General features: G+C 38.6%; 1 protein-coding gene across 1 annotated transcript in view; it reads left to right on the top strand.

Moving 5' to 3' along the window:
• The window catches only part of LEPR (leptin receptor), a 62,253-nt gene extending 44,864 nt beyond the window's left edge, over window positions 1–17,389 (top strand). The window contains exons 13-18 of the mRNA XM_027874096.1: window positions 2,711–2,927; window positions 3,851–4,033; window positions 6,949–7,044; window positions 9,659–9,764; window positions 10,438–10,513; window positions 16,565–17,389. Coding sequence (XP_027729897.1) covers window positions 2,711–2,927; window positions 3,851–4,033; window positions 6,949–7,044; window positions 9,659–9,764; window positions 10,438–10,513; window positions 16,565–17,389 — 1,503 coding nt within the window. The remainder of the gene's footprint in view (window positions 1–2,710; window positions 2,928–3,850; window positions 4,034–6,948; window positions 7,045–9,658; window positions 9,765–10,437; window positions 10,514–16,564) is intronic.
• Window positions 17,390–22,794: the final 5,405 nt, after the last annotated feature.

The raw sequence follows: 22,794 nt of genomic DNA, 5'->3' as shown, positions 1-22,794 counted from the left end.
TACAAGACTCGAGTGGAACATGAAGAGGTAAACAAGAAAGAGAAAATTATAAGAGACTCATTAAGGTTGAACTGTTTACATTCCTGCATGGAAAGATGATATTTGTAACTCATGAGACCTTTGTCAGTGTTAGGGTAGTTGGAGGGGAAAAATTATATGTATGTATATATAGATATAGATAGATAGATAGTGGGCACAGGGTGAGTTGAAAATGAAGGGGTCATATCTGGAGAATAAAATTAAGGGGTGAGAGAGGAATATACTAGGAGAAGGAGAAAGGGAGAGGTAGAATGGGGTAAATTATCCCACAAAAAAAGACCTCCAAGGAGGGAAACCCATCACCATGAAAACTGTTGCCTAAAGCAGGGATAGTCTATCTCAAGAAGAATGGGCTGGGGTGAGCCTCTAGTACAAAGCCATCTGCGAGTCTACACAGAGGTGGCAGAATTGAGCTCCACTTGGAAAGAGCACTATTGACATTTTCTTTCTTTAGCAGCTCACAGAGTATATTTTATACCCTTCTGTGATGGAGCCTGGTTGCTTTGAGTTGAGTGTGTAATTTTCAGTCCTTCAATTGTGTAACATAATTAAAAAAATCAACTCTGGTTCTACTTTTAATTATCTCTAAAAATATAGGTTTATAGGGGTGTCTACACTGCCCAGAAGTATCAGGATGTTAGTGGAAAGGAAAAGTCAAAATTAATATAACATGTTTTAGGGCATAAGATCATATATTCAGAGCTGGAAGGAATCCTAGAGGTCATCTAGTCCAATTCCTTCATTTTACAGATGAGGTAATTGAGGCTTATAAAGGTTCAATGACTCTCCCAGCATCACACAGCTAGTGTCAGTGGCAGTTTTTGAATTCTGACCTTCCTGGCTCAAGGTCCAGCACTGCCCACCATGGGATGCTGCTTCTCCAGATACAGACACATATTTTGAAGGTGACTGAAGAGGGACACTTCATCAATTTCCTGATCTTTATTATGGAAATATTAGGGGGGGAAAAGGCTCAGCATCATCTAGCCTCAAATACTGATTTTTCCTAATGATGAAAGTGAAGGGAGCCAGCATGGTGTAGCAAAGAGAGCACTGGAGCTCTGGGTCCAAATCTTTCTTTATCCACCTGCCAAGTCTGTGACCAACCTCCCTGGGCCTCAGTTTTCACATCTGTAAAATGAGGGGATTGGACTCACCATTGTCCAATGTGCCTTCCAGCTCTCTCTCTACGATTTTTGAGTCTACGAGTCAAGAGAATTAAAATTATTGGGCTAGGTTCACACAGGTAAATTACAGGGCTGGTCTCTTGATTTCCAGTCTAATCTTCTTACCCCAGCCTCATGCTATAATACTATGATGCTTGACTCATCCATCGTCTGTTTAATCTCCACTCCTACATCTCCTTGGGCCATTTTATAATTAGCAAACAGTGTGTTTTATTGTGGATAGAGATGGACCCTGCAGCCAGGAAAACTCAACTTTTGAGTCCTGCCTCTGACACTGACAGCCTGTGTGACCCTGGGTAAATCACTTAACCTCTCAGTGCTTTAGGAAGCTCTGTAAGATTAAAAGTTACAGACAAGATGCAGGGTCTTGGTAGAAGGAGTGCCCTTATCTGGGAATTCTTTATGCCAAGGAAACTGTAGGACCAGTCTCTATCCTTAAGTTTACTTTTTCTCCTTTTGGGAATTCCTGTCTTCGGTTTTAGACTAAAAGCTCTTGACTGGCAGGCAACTTTACTCTATGTCTCCAAAACAGCCATGACCCATGATGTTTTATTCCACTTTATTGTGTAAGTAGCTTGCTTGTATATAGTTATTTGCATATTGTCTCTCCCCATTAGATTATGAGGTCCTCTAAGGCAGAAACTGTCTTTTACCTTTTTTTTGTACTCCCAGTTCAGTGCCAGGTACACAGTTGGTGCTTAATAAATGCTTATTGACTATTCCTCAAATTATTTACTGGTTTAAAAAAACCTCAAAGTGCAAAAATCAGGTTCTTCCTTGATAAAGAAGCCAATTCTATCCTAGCCTTTGGGACAATTCATTTCAATAAATACTTACTAAGCACCTGCTTATGTGCCAAACACTGTGTTGCACGTTGGGAATACAAAGACAACATGGAAATAGCCCCAGCCTTCAAAGGCCTTGGATGCTATGGGAGATACTATAAAGAAATAGATAAGTAATGATGAAGTAGTTTGAGGAGAGAGAAAATGACAGCAACCAGTGAGATCAGGGAAGGTTTCTGAGAAGAAGTGGCACCTGAGTTAAGCCTTGGTGCCTATTACTGCATGTCCTTTGGCAAGTGACCTGACCAACTCCCTAGGGCTCGGCTTGCTCATCCGTAAGATGAAAGGCTCGGACTAAATAACATCCGAGGTCTTTTTCAGCTCTAAATCTATGATCTGTGAAGGAAGCTGAGGATTCTAAGAGGCAGCAGAGTGTAGGGAGAAGATCTGGGTTTGGGGGTGGATGGTGGAGCACAGATGGTGCAAATACACAGGCTATGATGTGGGATGCCAAGTCGAAGGAATAACACATAGACCGGGTTGTCTGGGAGTTTTCATCCATCACCCCTCACCCTTAAGGAAAAGGGTCTAAGACCTCAACTAGTGCTAGAAATGTAGTGAAATTGGGGCATCCTCTTGGTACTTTGGCTTCTGTTGCTTGGTGAAATGTGCTTTTATAAAAATTGATGTTTCCAACAGCCTTTAGGGAAAAACCACTCGCTATGCAGTGTGAGAAGATACATGGTGAACCATTACACTGTTAACAACAGGACGTGGTCAGAAGACATAGGAAATGATACTAAAGTCACTTTTCCATGGACTGAACTAGCACATACAGTCACTGTTGTGGCTGTAAATTCAATTGGCCCTTCTGTGATGAATTTTAATCTAACTTTCTCATGGCAGATGAGCACAGGTAAGAGCGCTAGCTTGTTGCAATAAATTTTTTTCTTTTCCTTTTAAAGTATTTATTGATGTTCTATTTTTAATATCCATGCTTCCTAATAATTAACTCCAATAACTAAATCATAGAACCAGTCCCTATCTTTGGATACAGGGTGTCCCAAAAGCCTTAGTGCGGTTTTGAACTACAGTTGTTTTAAACTGCACTAATACATGCATACACATACATACATACATATACATACATACATTCATACACACATATGTTTCATTTTGCTCCTTTGGGAGATTCTTGTCTTTAGTTTTAGACCAAAAGCTCCCCTCGACTTGCAGAGACCTTGTGAACTCTACTCTGTGTCTCCAAAATAGTCTTGTGAACGCTACTCTGTCTCTGAAACACCCAGTTTCCAATAGAACCCTCTCACAGGCACACAAAATAATGATTATAGCCGAGCAAATGTTCAAACGGCATTTCTCATTCCACATCTGTAGTCCCTCACCTCCCCGCTGAGAGGCAGGAGGCATATTTGGCCGTCAGTCCTCTGGAGTCCCCCTTGGTCACAGCATTGATTAGAGTTCTCAAGTCTTTCAGTCTTTGCTTCATTGTGGACATTGGTGTCCAACTCTGCCCCTTCAAAGCAGGGGTTCATCCTTGGACACGTTAGTAACACATGGTTGGTAACCCATTCTCTGGGTGCCAGGAAATCTGTACTTGGATCTCTGATAAGTGGAAGTCTTCAGGTTAAGAATCCTAAACACAATTCTATTCTGCACAGTTTTGATAGGTCTTCTTATTATTCCAAATTTTATATGTGACCAACTAGAAAACATGTACAATATTTGTCTTTTAGCTAGAGCTATGCTTCCTCTTGCAGCTCATATGTAATATTACAAAGAATTATATACAATGTTTTTCCTTCTTTTTTTCCCCTCCAGTAAATAGTGTACAGTCCCTCAGTGCTCATGCAATAAATAGCAGCTGTGTGGTTCTTTCCTGGATGGTAATACCTACAGAATATACTCTAATGTATTTTGTTATTGAATGGAAAAACCTCGATGAAGAGAATGGAATTAAATGGATTAGAGTATCTTTGAACGTTAAGAAATATTATATCCATGGTGAGTTTGAAATATGCTTAAAGTAGTATAGGAATGTGAGTGCTATTATTACCAGTAATAATTGAGAAGTGTGTTATATTTCTTTGCTGGAATAGAATACTAGGATAATGAGCATTGGTTGTGAGTTGGGAGGCCTGGGAGGCTATTCCAAGATCTACCACATAAAATAGCTGTTTTGTAATGCTTGCAGAAATCTCTTGACTTCTTTGAGCTTCATTTTACTCATGTGTAGGATGAGAAAAGTAATTGTATTACCATCCTCCTAGGGCGGTTGTCATGACGAAACAATGGAGAAGACTCAGGATGGACAGATTAGCTATCTTTAGCTATCTTTGTCTTTGATGAGCTCAGAAGGCAGATTCAGGACCCATAGATGGAGGCTGCAAAAAGGCATATTTAAACTTGGTTTAAAGAGAATTTTGAACCAGCTACCTCAGGAAGAGATAGGTTCTCTTCTATTGGAGAGCTTCAAGTAAATCACATGATGGGTTTGTCATAACAAGTATTCCTTGGCGGTAGAGATTGGAGAAGGGAACTGAGGTCCTTCTCAACTAGAGAAATTTAGTGATTCTTTGAAATCACTAAGGGTGACCCCTCAAGTTTGAGCTTAAAACTTCACTAAGACTTTTGGGACATTGCGTGTTTTTTATAGACACACATGTATGTGTGTGTGTGTGTGTGTGTGTGTGTGTGTGTGTGTGTAATATATATATTATACACACATATAGCATGCCATAACTGGGCTTTTTTTTATCCTGAGTTCACATATTCATACAATTCTAAATCCTAATTAGAATATTTTCATTCAGAGATTAAATTTTATATTTTTATGGAGTTTCACTTATTTATGTAAAGTATGCAAATGATGTGACATCACACAGATTATGAGATTACAGACTTGGAGCTGAGAGGGAGGTTGGTGGTGATCTGGTATAAGACCCTTATGTTACAGATTGGAAAACTAATTCCCTGAGGCAGCCAAGTAGTTAGTGGATAGAGTGCTGGACTGGAACCAGGAAGACCTGAATTCCAATCCATCTTCAGAAACTTACTAGGTGGATGACCCTGGGAAAGTTAAGTTAGATCTGCCTCAGTTTCCACATCTGTAAAATGGGAATAATAATACCTACCTCATGAGGGTATTGTCAGATGGGATAATATATGTAAAGTGCTTCATAGTATATACATGTTAATCACTACTACGATTAGTGGTAGTAATTATTACTACTATTATTAAGTGACTTGACCAAGTTCACATAAGTAGTTATTGACAGACCTGGGAATCACTCCTTTCCCTCTAGTGCTCTGTACCACTGTGTAATTTTGAAAATGCCCAACCAACATATTGAATAAGTTGACTTAGGAAATGATAGCAAAATAATGCTGCTGCTGCTGCTGCTACTGCTGATGATATCTAACATTCATATAGCCCTACTATGTGCCAGGCACCGTGCTAAGCACTGTGCAATTATTAACCTATTGGGTCCTCACAACAACACTTGGAAGTAGGGGCTATTATGATCCTAACTGCAATATAGTGAATTTTAAAATGATCAGAATATGTCATGGAGTATTCACAGATAGACAGTTGATAAAGGGAATATGGAAGCCAGTAAGATCACAGTTATATAAATAATAACTAGCATTTACAGTGTCCTTTAAGGTTTCAAAGCACTTTACAATTATCTCATTTGATCTTTGTGACAACTCAGGGAGAGAGGTGTTATTATTATCCCTAATTTATAGATAAGGGAACTGAGGCAGGCAGAGGTTAGATGACTTGCCCAGGGTCACACAGCTCATAAAAGTCTAAAGCTAGATTTGAACTCATCTTCCTGATTCTAGGTCTTGCAGTCTATCCACTGCCCTATTGAGATTTCTATTATAACAATAAGACTTTTTCAAACAATTTAAAACAAAAATTATTTATGGCTTTTTTTTCTTCCAACTACGGAGTTGTTCTTCAAAGGAGAGTAATAATTATCAGTTAATTACTTCTCCATAAGCTTATACAAATGCCCACAGAATGGTTTTGTGTGTATGAGGCACCCAGGCATTATGTTGACCCCTCTGACAGAGAGGTGAGCTGACGTTGGAGTTGCACAGCAGAGGCAGCCATTGGATGGGCTATGACCTGAATCATTGGAGGGAGTGCTTCCACTCATGAGATCACAAATCCACTTTAATGCTTGAGAACTTGAATTCTTCTAGTTAACTAATACCTGAAGCATGGACTGTAAAACTTCAATATGCTAGTAGTGGGGCAGTCTTTGTTTGAACACCTTCCAAGACTTGCTATTCAGGAAACATCCCCTTCTATTTTGGGATGGCTTCAATTGTTAGGACATTCTCCCTTATATTAAGCCCAAATAGGTTTTCATATACTTTACAGACTGTAATCCATCCTATGTCTCCTTTCTAGAGCCAAGCAGAGTAACTCTGATCACTCTTTGCTGTGATATCCTCTCAAATACTTGAAGAAAACAATCATGTCCCACCCAAGAGTCTTCCCTGTGCTAAACATTCCCAGTTCCTTTATCCAAGAAAAAGTAATCTGATCTTTACATGATACAGGTTGCATGGGGGAGAAAACTGGGAAATGGTTTGTTTGGCTTGAAATGAACCCCCAGAACATTGGACTCAGCCATATATGTCTAAGAAGAAAAACACATTCCAAATCCACATATCAGTGATTTTTGGTTCTCTGCCATGTTGGACTGACTATAGACATAATGTCTGAGAGAACCTCTCTGCTGTTATTGCCATCAGCACTCAGAGATTAAGCCCAAAGCAAGAGATAGAGATAGAGTCCTTCAAATGATGAAGGAATGCTAGATTTTATAGGAATGTTCAGTTATACAAGTTCCTTGATTAGTTCAATACACATTAATTTCTAAGCTCTGTTTTCTTTTCAGACCATTTCATCCCAATTGAAAAATACCAGTTCAGCCTTTACCCAGTGTTTCTGGAGGGTGTAGGGAAACCTATGATGACTAATACATTCACCAGAGGTAAATTCTATACTTTTTGCTTTTACTTATTTTTTAAAAAGAATGAAATGATGATGATGATGATGATGATGATAGCTTTTATATAGAGCTTTAAGGTTTACAAAACCCTTTGCTTATCTTATTTCACTCAGTCCTTTTAACAGCCTTGAAGGGTAGGTGCTATTCTTTTGCCTAGTTTACATATGAGGAGGCTGAAACTTCACTGAGTTTAAGTGACTTTATTTTGGTCACACACCTAATAAGTGTCTAAAGTAGGATTTGAACTCAAGTCTTCCTGACCCCTCTTAAGTGTGGCTCTTTTTTCTTTTAGAGAAGAAATTAGTAATATTTTTCATCCAGATAAAGGTTCTAGGTCCTGTTTGGCAACATCATGGGGCCTCTTTCCAGATCCATTGTAGTATCCAAAAAAGTAGCAAGGCTCCTTACTCCTGGTACATTGTAGAATGTGACTTTCTTTTCTTTTAAACATTTATTTATTGTTTTCAATATTCATTTTTATAAGATTTTATAAGATTTTAAACTTTCTCCCTCTCCTTCCACCCCTTCCCTGAGATTGTGTGCAATCTTATATAGGCTGTACATGTACAATCATATTAAACATATTTCCACATTAGTCATGTTGTAAGGCAGAATTAGAATTAAAGGGGAAAACTGCAAGAAAGAAAAAAAACAACAAAAAACAACAAAAAAGGAAAAATAGTATGCTTTGATCTGCATTCAGACTCCATAGTTCTTTCTCTGGATGTGGATAACATTTTCTATCATGATGAGTCTTTTGGAATTGTCTTAGATCATTGCATTACTAAGAAGAGCTAAGTCTATCAAAGCTGGTCATTGCACAATGTTGCTATTACTGTGTACAATGTTTTCTTGGTTCTGCTCACTTCATTCTGCATCAGTTCATGCAAGTCTCCAAGTTTTTCTGAAGTCCATCTGCTCATCATTTCTTATGGAACAATAGTATTCCATTACATTCCTATACCACAACTTGTACAGCCATTCCCCAGTTGATGGGCATCCCCTTAATTTCAATTCTTGACCACCACAAAAAGAACTGCTATAAATATTTTTGTACATGTAGGTCCTTTTCCCATTTTTATGACCTTTTTGGGATGGAGACCTAGAAGTAGTATTACTGGATCAAAGAGCATGCACAGTTTTATAGCCCTTTGGCCATAGTTCCAAATTGCTCTCAAGAATGGTTGGATCAATTCACAACTCCACCAATAATGCATTACAATTCCAGTTTTCCCACATCTTCTCCAACATTTATCATTTTCCTGTTTTGTCATGTTAGCCAATCTGATAGGTGTGATGTGGTATCTTGGAGTTGTTTTAATTTGCATTTCTCTAATCAATAGTGATTTAGAGCATTTTTATATGACTATCTATAGTTTTAATTTCTTCATCTGAAAACGGCATTCATATTCTTTGACCATTTATCAATTAGGGAATGACTTGCATTCTTATAAATTTGACTCAGTTCTCTATATATTTTGGAAATGAGGTCTTAATTAGAGACACTGGCTGAAAAAAAATGTTTCTCAGCTTTCTGCTTCCCTTCTAATCTTGGTTGCATTGGCTTTGTTTGTGTAAAACTTTTTAATTTAATGTAATCAAAATGATCAATTTTGCATTTCATATTGTTCTCTGTCTCTTGTTTGGTCATAAATTCTTCCATTTTCCATAGGTTTGACAGGTAAACTATTCCTTGCTCTCTTAATTTACTTATAGTCTCACTCTTTATGTCTAAATCATGTACCCATTTTCATTTTTTTCTTGGTATATGATATAAGATGTTGGTCTATGCCTAGTTTCTGCCATACTATTTTCCAGTTTTCCCAGCAATTTTTGTCAAATAGTGAGTTTTTATTCCAGAAGCTGGAGTCTTTGGGTTTATTAAAAGGTAGATTACTATAGTCATTGACAATTGTGTCTTGTGTATCTAACCTATTCCACTGATCTACCACTCTATTTCTTAACCAGTAGTTGTAGAATGTGACTTTCAGTGATAGCTTAGATTGAATGATAACAAAAATAAGGAAGATCTGAGACAAAGGGAAGCATTTATTCTGGCAGTACTTCAAAGATCTATGATTTCAACTGGTGCAAATACTTCCCTTCATCTGCCAATTGAAGTCCCTCTGTACCTTAGAAGTCAATGAGTAATCAAGCATTTACTACATGCTTACCATGTGCCAGGTACCGTGATAATCACTGGGGATATAAAGAAAAAAAAACAGCACATAATATTCAATTAATCTAGAAATCAGCAAGCAATTATTAGGCACCTACTGTGATACAGGCACTGTGCTAACTACTGAAAATACCAACAAAAAGTGAGAGAAAAAGTTCCTGCCCTCAGGAGGCTTGTATTCAGTTTTTGAAAATTCAGATAAAATGTAAATTACATTCTTGCGCTAGACAACACTTGTTTATTTGTATAATTATACATATCACACATTTTGTTTCTCATTTATTTGGCATTTGTATTTTGAAAATTGTAATGATCTTGAACCAAAATGTGACACCCGATGGCTCCTGCCTTGTTGGTACAGACAACCATGGCCATTGCTTCAGGGTTCTTAACTGTGTGAAATGGATTTCTTTTCAGAAGACACCGTGAAGCAGGAGAATGATCCAGGTCTCTATGTAATCATTCCTATAATTGTTTTCTCTTCAGTCTTATTGCTTGGAACCTTGTTAATATCACATCAAAGGTATGGTGCTGTATGTGGGGCATTTTACTCATCCTTTTTTATGGAATAGCTTCATAATGGCACAGGACTTTACATACATCATCTCATCTGAGCCTCTTAAAAACCCTGAGAGGTCAGTGCTGTTACTCTGTCAAGTGATTGCATTTATAATTGGAGGCCAGCACTGCTCATTCCAAACCACATAGGCTCCATGGCTGTTTTGGCAGCTAAGCAGGCCTGATTTCCCTGCAGAGTTCCCAAGTTCTCAGTGCTCCATGTACTGGGTGGCTAGGACCCTGGAGAGCATCCTGCATATTCCAAACCCACAGTCTCCAAAAAACGGGTGGAGTCTGGCATTTGAAAGCATCTTTCCTTGCCATGGAGCAGCTAGGGCAGATAGAAACTACCAGATTGATGTTTCAAATGGAATTATTTTGAAAACCCACTTTTTGGGCTTTTGTGAGATGTGCGTGTTCTCCATTTATGGTAGCCTGGATCCACTGGCTGGAGGAAGAAAGGGGGCTTGCTACTATAGTTGCCCCAAAAGTGAACATGCCATTTGCGTGTGGTGATATTTTTTACCACAGGATCAGGGCAAGGGGTCTAATATTCTAGTTCATGCTTTGGTTGCTCACATTTTCCATGTGCTTCTTTGGTTAGACCAAATCAATGTGCTTTGAAATCTCCCTTTCAGAATGAAGAAGCTGTTTTGGGAAGATGTTCCAAACCCTAAGAATTGTTCCTGGGCACAAGGAGTAAACTTTCACAAGGTCTCTTTTTCTGTCTTCATTACAAAGCAAAACTGTTCTCACTGGCTTCCATTTTTATTAGTCCTCTAGTCTTTGAATTTCTGACTTTGTTTGAAATTTTTCCTAATCCAGGATGAGTCTACAGGGGTCTTCAGATATGGGAATTTCAATCAGGCAAGGAACCAAATTCTCTAGGTATTTTGGCTGATGACATTTGAAAAGACCCCTCAATTCCATGTCATAATGATGGTGAGAGGATCCCAATTTGCTCGTGGAGAATTCCACAGAATTCCTAATGTAGAAATTGGAGAAACAGATGGGGGAGAGAGAGAGAGAGAGAGAGAGAGAGAGAGAGAGAGAGAGAGAGAGAGAGAGAAAGAGACAGACAGAGACACACAGACACACAGAGACAAACACACAGAGACAGACAGAGACAAGAGAGACAAAGAGGAGGGAGGAAGGGAAAGAGAGAAAGAGGGAGAAAGAGTAGGCATGGGGGACATTGTGGATCAAATAACAAGCTAGATTCAAACATAATGAAACCTTAACTTTTTCCCCTGTTTATTAAAAAAATCAGATTTATTTTGTTACAATCTCCTCAGTAATACCAATCACCTGCTTTTGTGATCTCCCAAACACAATAAAATTGGTTACCCTGGGGAAAGGCATGTCAGTTTCCACCTCACTTTATGTTCCTAGAAAGATGAATTGCCATCCAGATAACCCAGGGCACTTGCTATTTAGGGCCCTCTTTTCTGCAGGCATTTGTGAATCTATGTTGTAGGGGGAGGACCACAGTGAAGCGTGGTCACTTACTTCCAAATTTGTGTCATTTTATTCCTGTCAATAAATTTTTGTTCAAGTGCTATATGTAAGGAATCCAAAGACTTAAAAGCAAACCAACTCTTGGCCTCAAGGAGCTTCTAGTCTACCAGGGTGGTCACCCCACCTATACACAAATATGTTGAGATGGAAGACAAGAGAGAGAGAGACAGAGACAGAGAGACAGAGAGAGAGAGAGACAGAAAGACAGACTGAGAGACAGAGAGAGAGACACAGAGAGAGAGAGAGCACCACCCAGAGGGAGCCCAGGAAGGTGTCATAAAGGAGGGAGCATCTCCTGAACAGAGCCTGGAAGGAACATAAAGATGTGGAGAGCTGGGGATGAGAAAGTAGTCTATTCCAGATATGGGAAAGGGCATAAGGAAATACAGGGAGGCAAGAGATATAGAGATGTAGTAGCCTAGCTGAGTGACTAGAGCATTGGCCTTAGAGACAGGAAGATCTGAATTCAAATTCCACTTGGGCTACTTTCTAGTAGTATAACACTGGGCAAGCATCTCTTGGAGCCCATTTCCTATCTATAAAATGAGAGAGTCAGACTAGACTGCCCCTTCATTCTAATTCTCCAAGTCTTACTTTTGAGGACAGGCTGGTCATTGGACTGGAAGGAAGAGTGAGTGACATTAATTCAGTTCTGCAAGCTCATAAGTCCATGCCTACCATGTGCCAGTCACCATGCCAGGCACTAGCAAAGACTCAACAAGCATCACCCCCTGCTGTTGTGTAACATATGTTTTCCTGTTTAATTCTATTAACTGGAATATGGGAGGGAACATTTAAAGACTCCTTAGCCTTATGTGAATTTATTAATTTCCTGCCTTCTCACTTTCTTTATGATACCTTTAAATTTTTTTCACTTTTTCTTTATTTTATTTTACTATTAGAATGTAAGATACTAGAAAGTAAGATACTTATGATTTTCCTTCATGAATAAATTATTTCTTTGCAAGCATGGAACACAAATAGCATTTGAATATTAATGGGAATGTACATTCCAGCCATTTTAGGGCCACGATTCCTACTTGTATGTTAATCCTAAGATAATTTTCTGCATGAAAGCAGAAATCTTAGGGAAAAGCAGGCACTATTTCTACTTTATATTTGTATTTCAGTACCAGGTGTGTATTAAATGCTTTGCAAATGCTTTTCAAACCTTCATACATTCATTTTTTTTCTTTTTTACTTTTACTGCTTCTGTATTGACTATTTCCTCCTTCCTTTTCTATTTATTATTGTCTATCCTACCATTTTTTTCTTAATTTTTTTTTTGAGTTGGCAGACTTCATCAGGGTATATAGTGTTTAGGCCACTTCCACCTTCAGATGAGCTAAGGCACCCATTTAAATAAGAGGGACCTTCTTGCCTGCATCTCAACACACTTTTTCCTTCTTGTAAAAGAGGGACTGTGGACCTGCTGGAATCCTATTAGAAGATGCATCCCAGAAGCCATAACTGATAAACAAGAGAAATACTTGAAAGTTTCAGCCTTTTCATTTCTAATCTGAATGAATTTTTTTCTTTTCATTTTTTTTTTATTTTATCAGAGAGTGGACGTTCTTTGAAGTCTAATCTTGATCACTACCAGCTGAACCCACTGAGCCAGTTCCCCAGCCTTTCTTTAAAGAGCTGTTAGAAAATGTTTGTTATTGACATTCAGAAGAAAGGAAGCAGTTCTATTTAGAAAATATACATGGACTGCATGGTTCAAAATTAAGTGATCATGTAAGCATATGGAGGTTATAAATTAAGACAGAAGTATGAAATCTGGCCAGAGTCCTGCTGGGTTTTCTTTGCATGAAGGAAGCACACATATTCTCTGCTAACTCAGACCTGGGTTTAACTGCACGGGTTTTATATTTGCATAACTGTCCCAATTAGGACGACATCACATGTCAGTGTTATTGTCAAATATCTCTCAAATATTTTAGATGACGTATCTGTGTATGGTAAAATACCAGAGGAAACTAAATATTTCAGTTGCTGTCAAAGCAATTTTGCATGAGTCTCTGAAATATAGAAAGAGAATGTGTTTGTATCCATTCCCAGGGAACCCTTACCTTAATCTCACAAAGAAAATTGGCTCATTTTAAAACAAATTCTTTTAGACAAATGCAAGGTGGCTTTCAGGTTGTGTCTACACAAGGCTATACTCGAAAGCAGAATTTCTGGCATCCTTACTGAATGTATAACTTCGAATTCAGAGTGAAAGCAGAAAGAAAGGGTTGACTCCAGTGAAAGTCAATAGAAGATAAGTCCCTTGAGGGCAGGCTCTAATTTTTTTTGTTTGTTTTTGAATCCCTGAAACCTCACACAGTGCTCAGTTCTTAGTAGAAGCTTAATAAATGCCAGTTAAAATTCCAGTTAACAGCAAAATGTCCAAGTGACATAGACTAGCCTCACTCATCGAAAGTGTAACTTTTGTTTCAAGTTTAATCTTTTTTATTTTGTACTATCACTTCTTAAATCCTCATAACCATTCCCCCCCATAACTGAGTGAATAAATCAATCCATTCTTCAATCCACAAACAGTAATTAAACACCTACTTTGTGCCAGAAATTGTGACTCTCTACTTTTGCAATTCAGCAAAAGTGAACAGAGATGCAAGTGAGGTATGATATATTAGAACAGTCTAAGATGTCACATAGCCTTTTATATCAAAGCTTCTATTCGTAAATTGAAATAATCACTGAAATGACAATCTTATAGACATGCACACACACACATACACACACACACACACATACACACACAATTACTCCCAATCAAGCAAAGACCACATCAACACAAATGTCTCTTTTGTAATTTAAATCATACCAATTGAACAAGCATTTATTAACTACCTACTGTATGCCAAGCACTGTGCTAGGCCCTGGAATACGAAGACAAAAAACAAGCCTCCTCTGTAAAGCTGGCTTCTTTAGCTTCCTGCCAATAGACTTTTTTTCATTAAACACTAACAGACTTCCTGGAGATGCTTGACTCATGCACCAAAGCAGTGGAGTAGAACAAAGGGCTGAATCTGGAGTCATAAGACACCTCTGTCACTCACTGGCCATATGAGCTTACACCAGCCACAATCATCTTGGGCCTTGATTTATGAAATGAAAGGGTTGAATTGGATGGCCTTGGAGGACTTTTTCCATTGGCTCCTGGGACCCAGTGAAACATCGACCCTAAATACTGAGTCCCAGTGGAGAAATAAATGTAGAAATTATCCAGGGGAAATGGACTAAAACTATTTTAAAATGCCACAGGTCTGTTTATTGAAATGGTCTAAACTGCCCAAACCAAACCAATGACTAAGAGCTTGGTATAGTCTAGAGATCTCACATGTACATAGAATACTAGTAAGCATTATTAAATGCATTTATTCAGGAAGCAGTTATTAAGCACCTAGTATGTTCTAGGCATTGACCCAGTCACTGGGGATACAAATTCAAAAACAAAGTAGAGCCTGACCTCAAGATGCTTACATTCTATTACTTTTATGAGAAAGAACAAAAGGTGATAAATTTTTAAGTGAATATTAGTATATTTAAAGACTATTAGAGAATACTGGGTCTGACCTGTTAATCAATAGTTAAAAACTTTGAAGATGAAATAATTTAGGAAATCATTGTTACAATGTAGATGAACTTCTCAATATTTTATATGGCGACAGGCATCAGCAAGCAACTTATGGGCTTCCTTCATGAATAAATTATTTCTTTGTAAGAATGGAACATAAACTGCACTTGAGTATTAATGGGGATATACATTTCAGTCATTTTAGGGTCATAATTCCTATCTGCATGTTAATCTTAAGATAATTTTCTGCGTGAAAGCAGAAATGTTAGGGAGAAGCTGACCATATAACCCAGTGAGGAAATGAAGGCCCTGAATATTTCACAAAATATTACAGCAAGTGTCTGCCAGGAAGATGAGAAGGTTGATGATGGATTTTTCTCTGTGTATGTCATATTTATAGGGTGATAGAAAAAATGTGTTCACAGGGATGTTCCTAGCTTACTTTAATCATAACTCTATATGCAGAATCTATACTCAGTGTACTCAGTATATTTATATATTCTCTATTTTTAAGGCAGTGGTTTCTTTGACTTAACAGTCAAATGGATTTAAATATATATATGTATATGATGTATCTGATGTCATTTAAAGTAGTTGATGTGTCGGTCATTAGACCAGACATTTGAATGTAAAATCACAAGGAAAAGTAAATTGGAAAGTTGCCGTGTCCATTGCTAAAATGTGTCATAGTGACGTTGTATGTATTTTCTAGGCCATGTCAGCAACCTGTGCTATTTTTTTTTTACTATGATGTAACCATAATGCTTTCTAGTTTGTATTTACTTTTAAAACATAGAAATGCTCAGTGGCCATCAAAACAAGCCTTTTCGACAGATTTCTGATTTTTTCCTCCTTTGGCAGGATTTCTGTTGTGATGTAACATCTGTTTGATTTGCTGTGATAAACAAAATCCATTTGCTGTGCTTGATGTCTTGTGTTTTATTTGTCTTCATTCCACATGCTACCTAGTACGCATTTGTAAACTAAGTTTTTTCATAAGGAAATCAGTAATTGCTTATTTACACATCTATGTTTTTTCTATCTCACCAATATCATCTTCACTGAAAATCATATTAATTTCTTCTTTGGACTTTATGCTGGGCTATGGAACTCAAGCTAACCCAACCCAGACCAACCCCATCCAATCTAATCCACCACAATAGCCATTTTAGTACAACCCAATCCAACCCAATCCAACCTAGTAAGCATTTATTAAGTTTCTTTTATGTGTGGGATACTACACTAGGTGCTAGGCCTACAGAGACAATGTGAGTAGTATCACATGGGACAGATTAGGTCTTATATATACTTTTCTTTATCATTTGTTTTCCTTCACTTCTTGTAAAATTGTGATTTTACTTTGCTAATCTGTATTGGCCTTAGGTTATATTGGAAAATTGTTAGTTTTTATGCTTCACACAATTAGTTTTGGGGATAATCCAATACACTCTAATAAATCCTGGTAATTCCACACAACAGACAACATTTTCACATTATGTGTTTCTGGTATATGCCACCTCATTACTATCATGGTAAATTTGAAATCCCCCTCCTTTTCTTCCTCATTGATCCTTAGATCTATCCACCTTAAAGAAGAATTTAGTGTGCAAAAAAAATTTCAAAATCGTTGATGACCATAAAAAATGTGTCTTTTCTTTTAGCCTGAAACTTTTGAGCATCTTTTTATCAAGTGCACACGAGCAGTCGCATTTGGTCCTTTTCTTCTGGAGCCTGAGCCAGTTTCAGAAGATCTCATTGTGGAAAGTGCATGGAGAAGTGGAGAGGAAAACATGCTACCAGCTCTTGAGCTCTCCTTTTGTGATCCAGAGACTGAGGAGGATTCTGCTTGTCCTGGTGACCACATCACCAGCACTGATCTCACCCAGAGTGGTAGCCATGGGACAGTGTGTGAGCAGAGCAAACAATCTGTGAAGTATGCCATACTTATGAATAACTCTAAGTTGAGCACATTAGATAACAAGCAAAAGAGTCTAAACAACTCATTCAGCAGATGTTTATCGATAAAAAATTCCCTTTTAAAAGGCTCTTTCTCCAGTAGTTCTTGGGAGATAGAGACCCAGGCCATTTTGATATTATCAGATCAACATCCAAGCACAAGACCTTCCCATTTCCCATTCTCAGATGGTTTTTCTGAATTCCCAAATCAAGACAAAAATTTCCCTGAAGAGAACAGTGCCCAGCGGCCTGTTTATTATTTAGGGATCACTTCAACAACCAAGAAAGAAAATGATATTTTTTTGACTGAAACCTCAGGAGTGATGTGTCCTGTCCCTGCCCATGGCTTATTCACAGATGTAGGAGTGCTTCAGGACAGTTGTTCAGGCTTACATCCCTTTGTAGAAACAAACCTCAACTTGGGGACCTCTGTTAGGAAGACGTTTGTTTCTTACATGCCACAATTTCAGACCTGTTCTACCACAATGCAGAAGATAACGGAAAACATGATGTGTGACCTAACCATGTAACATCATTATTCTTGACCCCCCATTGCTTGCTGCTATAATGGTTTCTCTGAAAATGTTGGCTTCACCAGATTAGTGACCTCATCACTGTGGAGGTGACATTCTCCTGTGTGGTTCCCAACCCATGTCACTCTTTGTCATCCTGTGAGATTGTTGCCAATGTCCTCCTATGCCTACTCCCTAGAAGATCTGCTCAATATGCCGGAGGTGTCCTCTTGATCTGTTTACATTCTGTGACCACCAATGTAGCTCTCTTCCATTGCTCTTACTACATGTTTGCTCCACCCCATGTTCTAAATATGTATTTCCTGCATGAATTCTTCTATGTGCCTTCTTGCATGCAGATAAATTCTGCAGCATACTCACTCCCATACTCTCCATTGCTTTTTGGGTCACCTACAACTTTGACACTTTGGAGATTGTACTGTTCCCAGATTTAAAGATAAAAATGTAATAAATTCCAAGATCTTTAGAGAAGAGGAAGAAAGAAGAACTCAAAGTTTTCTACACTTGAAGATATTTCCCCACTAAATTAAATGTCTGAACTGGAAGATACTAAATAAAAAGTACAGTAGAGTCAAAAGAGGACTCTGTAATCAGAGGACCTGGGTTCAAATCCTTTCTATGATCCTAAGAATCTGTGAGATTTTGGGCAAGTCATTTAATATCCTTGGTCTTCAGTTTCCTCATCTGTAAATGGGGTTTGATCAGATGATTTCTGAGTTCCCTTATATCTCTAAATCTATGATTTTATAAATACATCTTACAATGACAAGGAAAAAGAGAAAATGTACAAAGCTATACTGTGATATACAAGTGTTGTCATGATACAATTCACAAATCATGATGCCAGCAACCCTGCAAGTTTTGCTCTTCTTGAAAATAGACTCAAGAATTTTTTTTGGTGGAAAGTGTTCACCACCAACTCTACTTCTATACATGCTTCTGAAAGACAGTATTGGATGGGCAACACATGTGAGATGAACCTATTATTTTTCTCTCTTGTGGTACCTGCATTAATATCTATCGAGTCCAATCCTTGTAACTCTCTTTGTGAATTTATAACAGTGTGTGAAGTTCTGTGACATTGGGAACCAAATCTAGTCTTTAGTGCAGTAGAATGATGCCACTTACTTACTAGAATGACAGTACCTGAAAACATTTCCCATATGTTAACCCTTCCTTATCCTACCTAGGGAAGCAAGCACAGGCTTTGATGTGTGAGGATGCAGGTTGTCCAAATTTTACTTCTAATGCTTGTTACCTGTGCAACCACAGAGAAGCCATTTAACTTCCCCGGACCTTAGTTTTTTTTTTTTCAGATGTATAATGAGAGAATTGGACTCAGACCTCTGTAGGTCCTTCTAGCTCTTGATTTTGTGATCTTATGATCCATGATCTTATGAGCCTACCTACAGAATACAGTGGCAAAGGAATCAGTGCATCATTGTTTCCAGCTTGTGGTTTTGAACTGTATATTATTTCACAGAATTTTAGACATTGCTTGAGTACTCAGCACAGCAGACTTAGGTTTGAGTTGCCTCTGCATTGCTTATTCATCACAAAAACTTGAACAATCCATTTAAATTAATTTGTTTTAATTTTTAGCATGAATGTTGTGTGGTGGAGAGAGCATATATGGATTCTGTGCTCTGGACTTGGCTTAGTCATTGACTTCCTACCTGTCTCTGGTAAAATTTACAGAATGTAGAAATTGAAATGATCTCTAAGGACTTTTCCAGCTCACAGAATGATCCTTTGTATTCTAATAAAAAATTAACCAGGGCAAAGGATTTCAAGCTGTGAGATATGGACACTTGAGAGATCATCTAAGGCTAGCCCCCATATTTTATAGAAGAGGAAGCTGAGGCCCAGGGAGGTGAAGTGATTTGTCTGAGGCCACATAGCCAATAAGTAGCCTGGCCTTATTTTCCACCATCAGAAGATGTTTCTTGATTGTCCATTTGAATGTGATACAGTACCAGAGCCTGCATGAAAAATCATTTCATAGGCATGGTTCTAAGACTCACGTTAATTGATAATATAAAGAAAAACCTGGAGTCTGTAACATGGCATTTGAAGTTGAAACAAACATACCCAGTTGGACAAAAAATGGCTTATTTGAAGAAAGCTACTGATTGATTACTAAGACACTCCAAATCAGAAGCCTTTGGGCTTCGATGAAATCTTTTCACCTATCTCTAAACCCTGCCACAATTTCTTCCTTGTCTCTAGGAGGAAAAGAATTCTGGAGATGGATGTAGTCTTGTATCATGAGCAACCAAGGCAGGACTTTGCATGAGGTAGAACAATATGAGCGGGGCACCATTTTCTAGGAATGCTTAGCTAGAAGTAATGGCAAGGTGTCTGGAGCTCAGTGACTACTCACACAATCACGGTATTTAATCCATCAGTCAAACAACAAACATTTATTGAGTGTGTACTATATACCAGGCATTTGATGCTCAGATATCTGGCAGGTACAGGGGGAAGACTTCTGGATCCAGAGTCAGAGGACTTTGACTTGAATTCCTGCTCTGCTACTAATTGCCTGTGTGAACTTGGGCAAGTCATTTTCTCTCCATGGTCCTTAGTTTACATATCTGTAAAACTGGGGGGCTAGACAAGATGAGGTCTCAAGCTCCTTTTTAGCCTTAAATCTATGATCTGTGGGACTGTTTCTCAATAGTGCAATTGTTGGGAACATGGATGAGGATTTCCCAGATTTGATCGACTATTGTCACTATCTACAAGAGTGTGATTCTAAACATGGCCACATGAATCCACTGGCAACACACCATGCATCTGATGCTCAGGGTGGGGTGGTGGCTACAGCAAGAGACATCAAAGAAGGTTTTGTGCTCCCATTTTTCTTTTTTCTGTGATAAGCAAAAAGGAATGGAACCCTTGTATGAGACTTTCCATTAATCGATCATCTTCCCATTCAAAATGCAATTTCAGAATAGAGGTATACAGTAAAGAATATGAAAGAAACATAGGAAATCAGGTGGTTTCTCCCATAACCTTTTAATGATGGATCATTTAATTGTGTTTGGCTTCTTATGGTATCTAATCAGAATCTGTAAACAACCCTCTCCTTAATGAGTGTCTAAGTTCACAAGCTCTGGATGTGTTAACAGCTGAGAAATTATGAATAGTCCCTGTTTGGCCCAAAAGCCATGGGAATTTGTATTTAAATGAGACATGCCATGTTTACCTTCATGCTGAAAGCAAAGGAAAACTCTCCCATTGGTCTAATAAAACTGTTTCCACAAATGGGTAAAAGGATGAATTCAACAAAAAAGACTACAAGGTGCTGGTCTTTGTGTCTTTGGTATACCTGATCTGCTGTTGAAAGTCAGAGGACCTGGGCTCAAATTGCAGGCCCAGCATTGTTCCACTGCTCCATGGTGCCTCTAGGTCCCCTGTGGTGGACTTACCCTCACTGGAGGCCAGGGCCAGAGGAGTAGTCATTGGATATGTTGCAGAGGGGATGCTTGTTCAGGTATGGAAGGGACCAAATGTCCTCTGAAGTCTCCACTATTCCCAAAATTCTGTAATTCTGTCATATACATACATACATTACATATAGGAAAGTATAATTAAGGATAAATAAAGCCATGGCCACTTTCTTCTATAATTTGGGACCCAGAGGAACAGAAATGAATTGCTGGTGGATGCTTCTAAGGGCAGTGCCCATGACTTTACCAGACTGTGCGAGTCAAACTTCTTTCACCTGGGCCATATCTAGGTGATGTTTTTGTGATATCCCCAGAATAACCCTAGTACCAGTTGTACCCCATCACTGCCAGGCTGGGTGGGAGGCTCTTCTAAGTCACTCTGGGGTGTCTTGCCATTAGATGGTCAGGCCCTGAGGATGGGAGAGGAAAGTTCTTCAGGGTCAAGGAAATTCCAGAGGGCCTTCTGTGGGGAGATGTTATATTGTTCCAATTCAATCAAGTGATATGTTAAGTCAACAAGCATTTATTAAGTGTGATAGGTTCTTTACTAAGTGCCAGAGATATAAGGAAAAGGAGAGAAATAATTCTTATTCTCAAGGAGCCCACAATCTAGTGATTGAGCCAACATGCAAACAACTACATACAAACAAACTAGACAGTATAAATTGGCGATAAACAACAGATAGAAGGCACACACATTTAAAGGGGATCAAGGAAGGCTCTTTTTTTCTTTAAAAGATAGGACTTTAGTTAAGGTTTGAAGGAAGCCAGAGAATCCAGGAGGTGGAAATGAAGAGGAAGGGAGTTCTCAGCATGGGGGATGGCCAGAGAAGATGCTCCAAGTTAGGAGATGGAGTCTTGTTCCAATAATTGTGAGGAGGTCAGTGTCACTGCCTCAAAGAGTTCATGGAAGGGAATGAAAAGGTAAGAAAGGATCAGGTTGTGAAGGCTTTAAAAGCCAAACAGAGGGTTTTATATTAGATCTTCGAGGCAATAGGGAACCACTGAAATTTGTTGAATAAGGAGACAGCCAGGTCAGACCTAAGCTTTAGGAAGATAAGCTTGACAGTTGAATGGTGGATGGACTGGAGTGGGAGAGATGCAGTAGAAAGACCAACAGGGACATATAACTGCACAGATGTCCCACTTCTATGTGTCAATCCCAATATTCAACAACTATTTGTTGTTTGCTGTGTGTCACCCACAGTGCTAGGCATGGAACATACAAAGCGGAAAAATAATCCATGCCTTCCTGAGCTTATTTACATTCTATTGGGTGGGATGTAACAGATCAATTGAAGGTAATTTAAAAAGATGAAACTTTAATGACTGGTAGGATCAGGAAAGGCTCTGGGCATGGAGAGATACTTGAGCTGAGACTTGAAGAAAGCTCAGGAATGTGAGAGACAGAGGTGTGGAAGGAATGGATTGCATTCATGGGAAGGGGGGGGTGTACATAATGAAGACACAGACATAGATACCAACTTCAAGAAATAACTAGAGAGCCAGTTCAACTGGAGCCAAGAATACACCAAGAAGAGTGAAGTTACCAAATCTTGTCAATTCTACTTAGACAATGTCTGCCATAGATCATAGGTAACTTGATGTGACAGTGGGTCAGGGACTACTAGGCTTAGAGTCAAGAAGAACTGAATTAAAATCTAGCCTCAGACACTTATTACTTGTGTGCCTCTGCCTCAGTTTCCTCATCTGTGAAATGACAGAGTTGAACTCAATGGCCTCCAAGGTCACTTACATCTCTAAATGGTATGATCTTGTATTATGTTCCTTCCTTTCCATTCCCATTACATACACTATGGTTCAGTCTAGCTACTGATGCTTCAATAATAAGTTTAATTTAACAACATTTATTAGGCACTTAAAGTTAGTGCTGAAGATATAAAGATGAAAAGTATCATAGTCCCAGCCCCAGCCGTAGGAAAATAA

Source organism: Vombatus ursinus, unplaced genomic scaffold, assembly GCF_900497805.2.
Source record: "Vombatus ursinus unplaced genomic scaffold, bare-nosed wombat genome assembly UNPS02014804.1, whole genome shotgun sequence".
NCBI lineage: Eukaryota > Metazoa > Chordata > Mammalia > Diprotodontia > Vombatidae > Vombatus > Vombatus ursinus.
The sequence above is the reverse complement of the archived record's forward strand: the minus strand, read 5'-3'. Positions and strand labels throughout refer to the sequence as shown.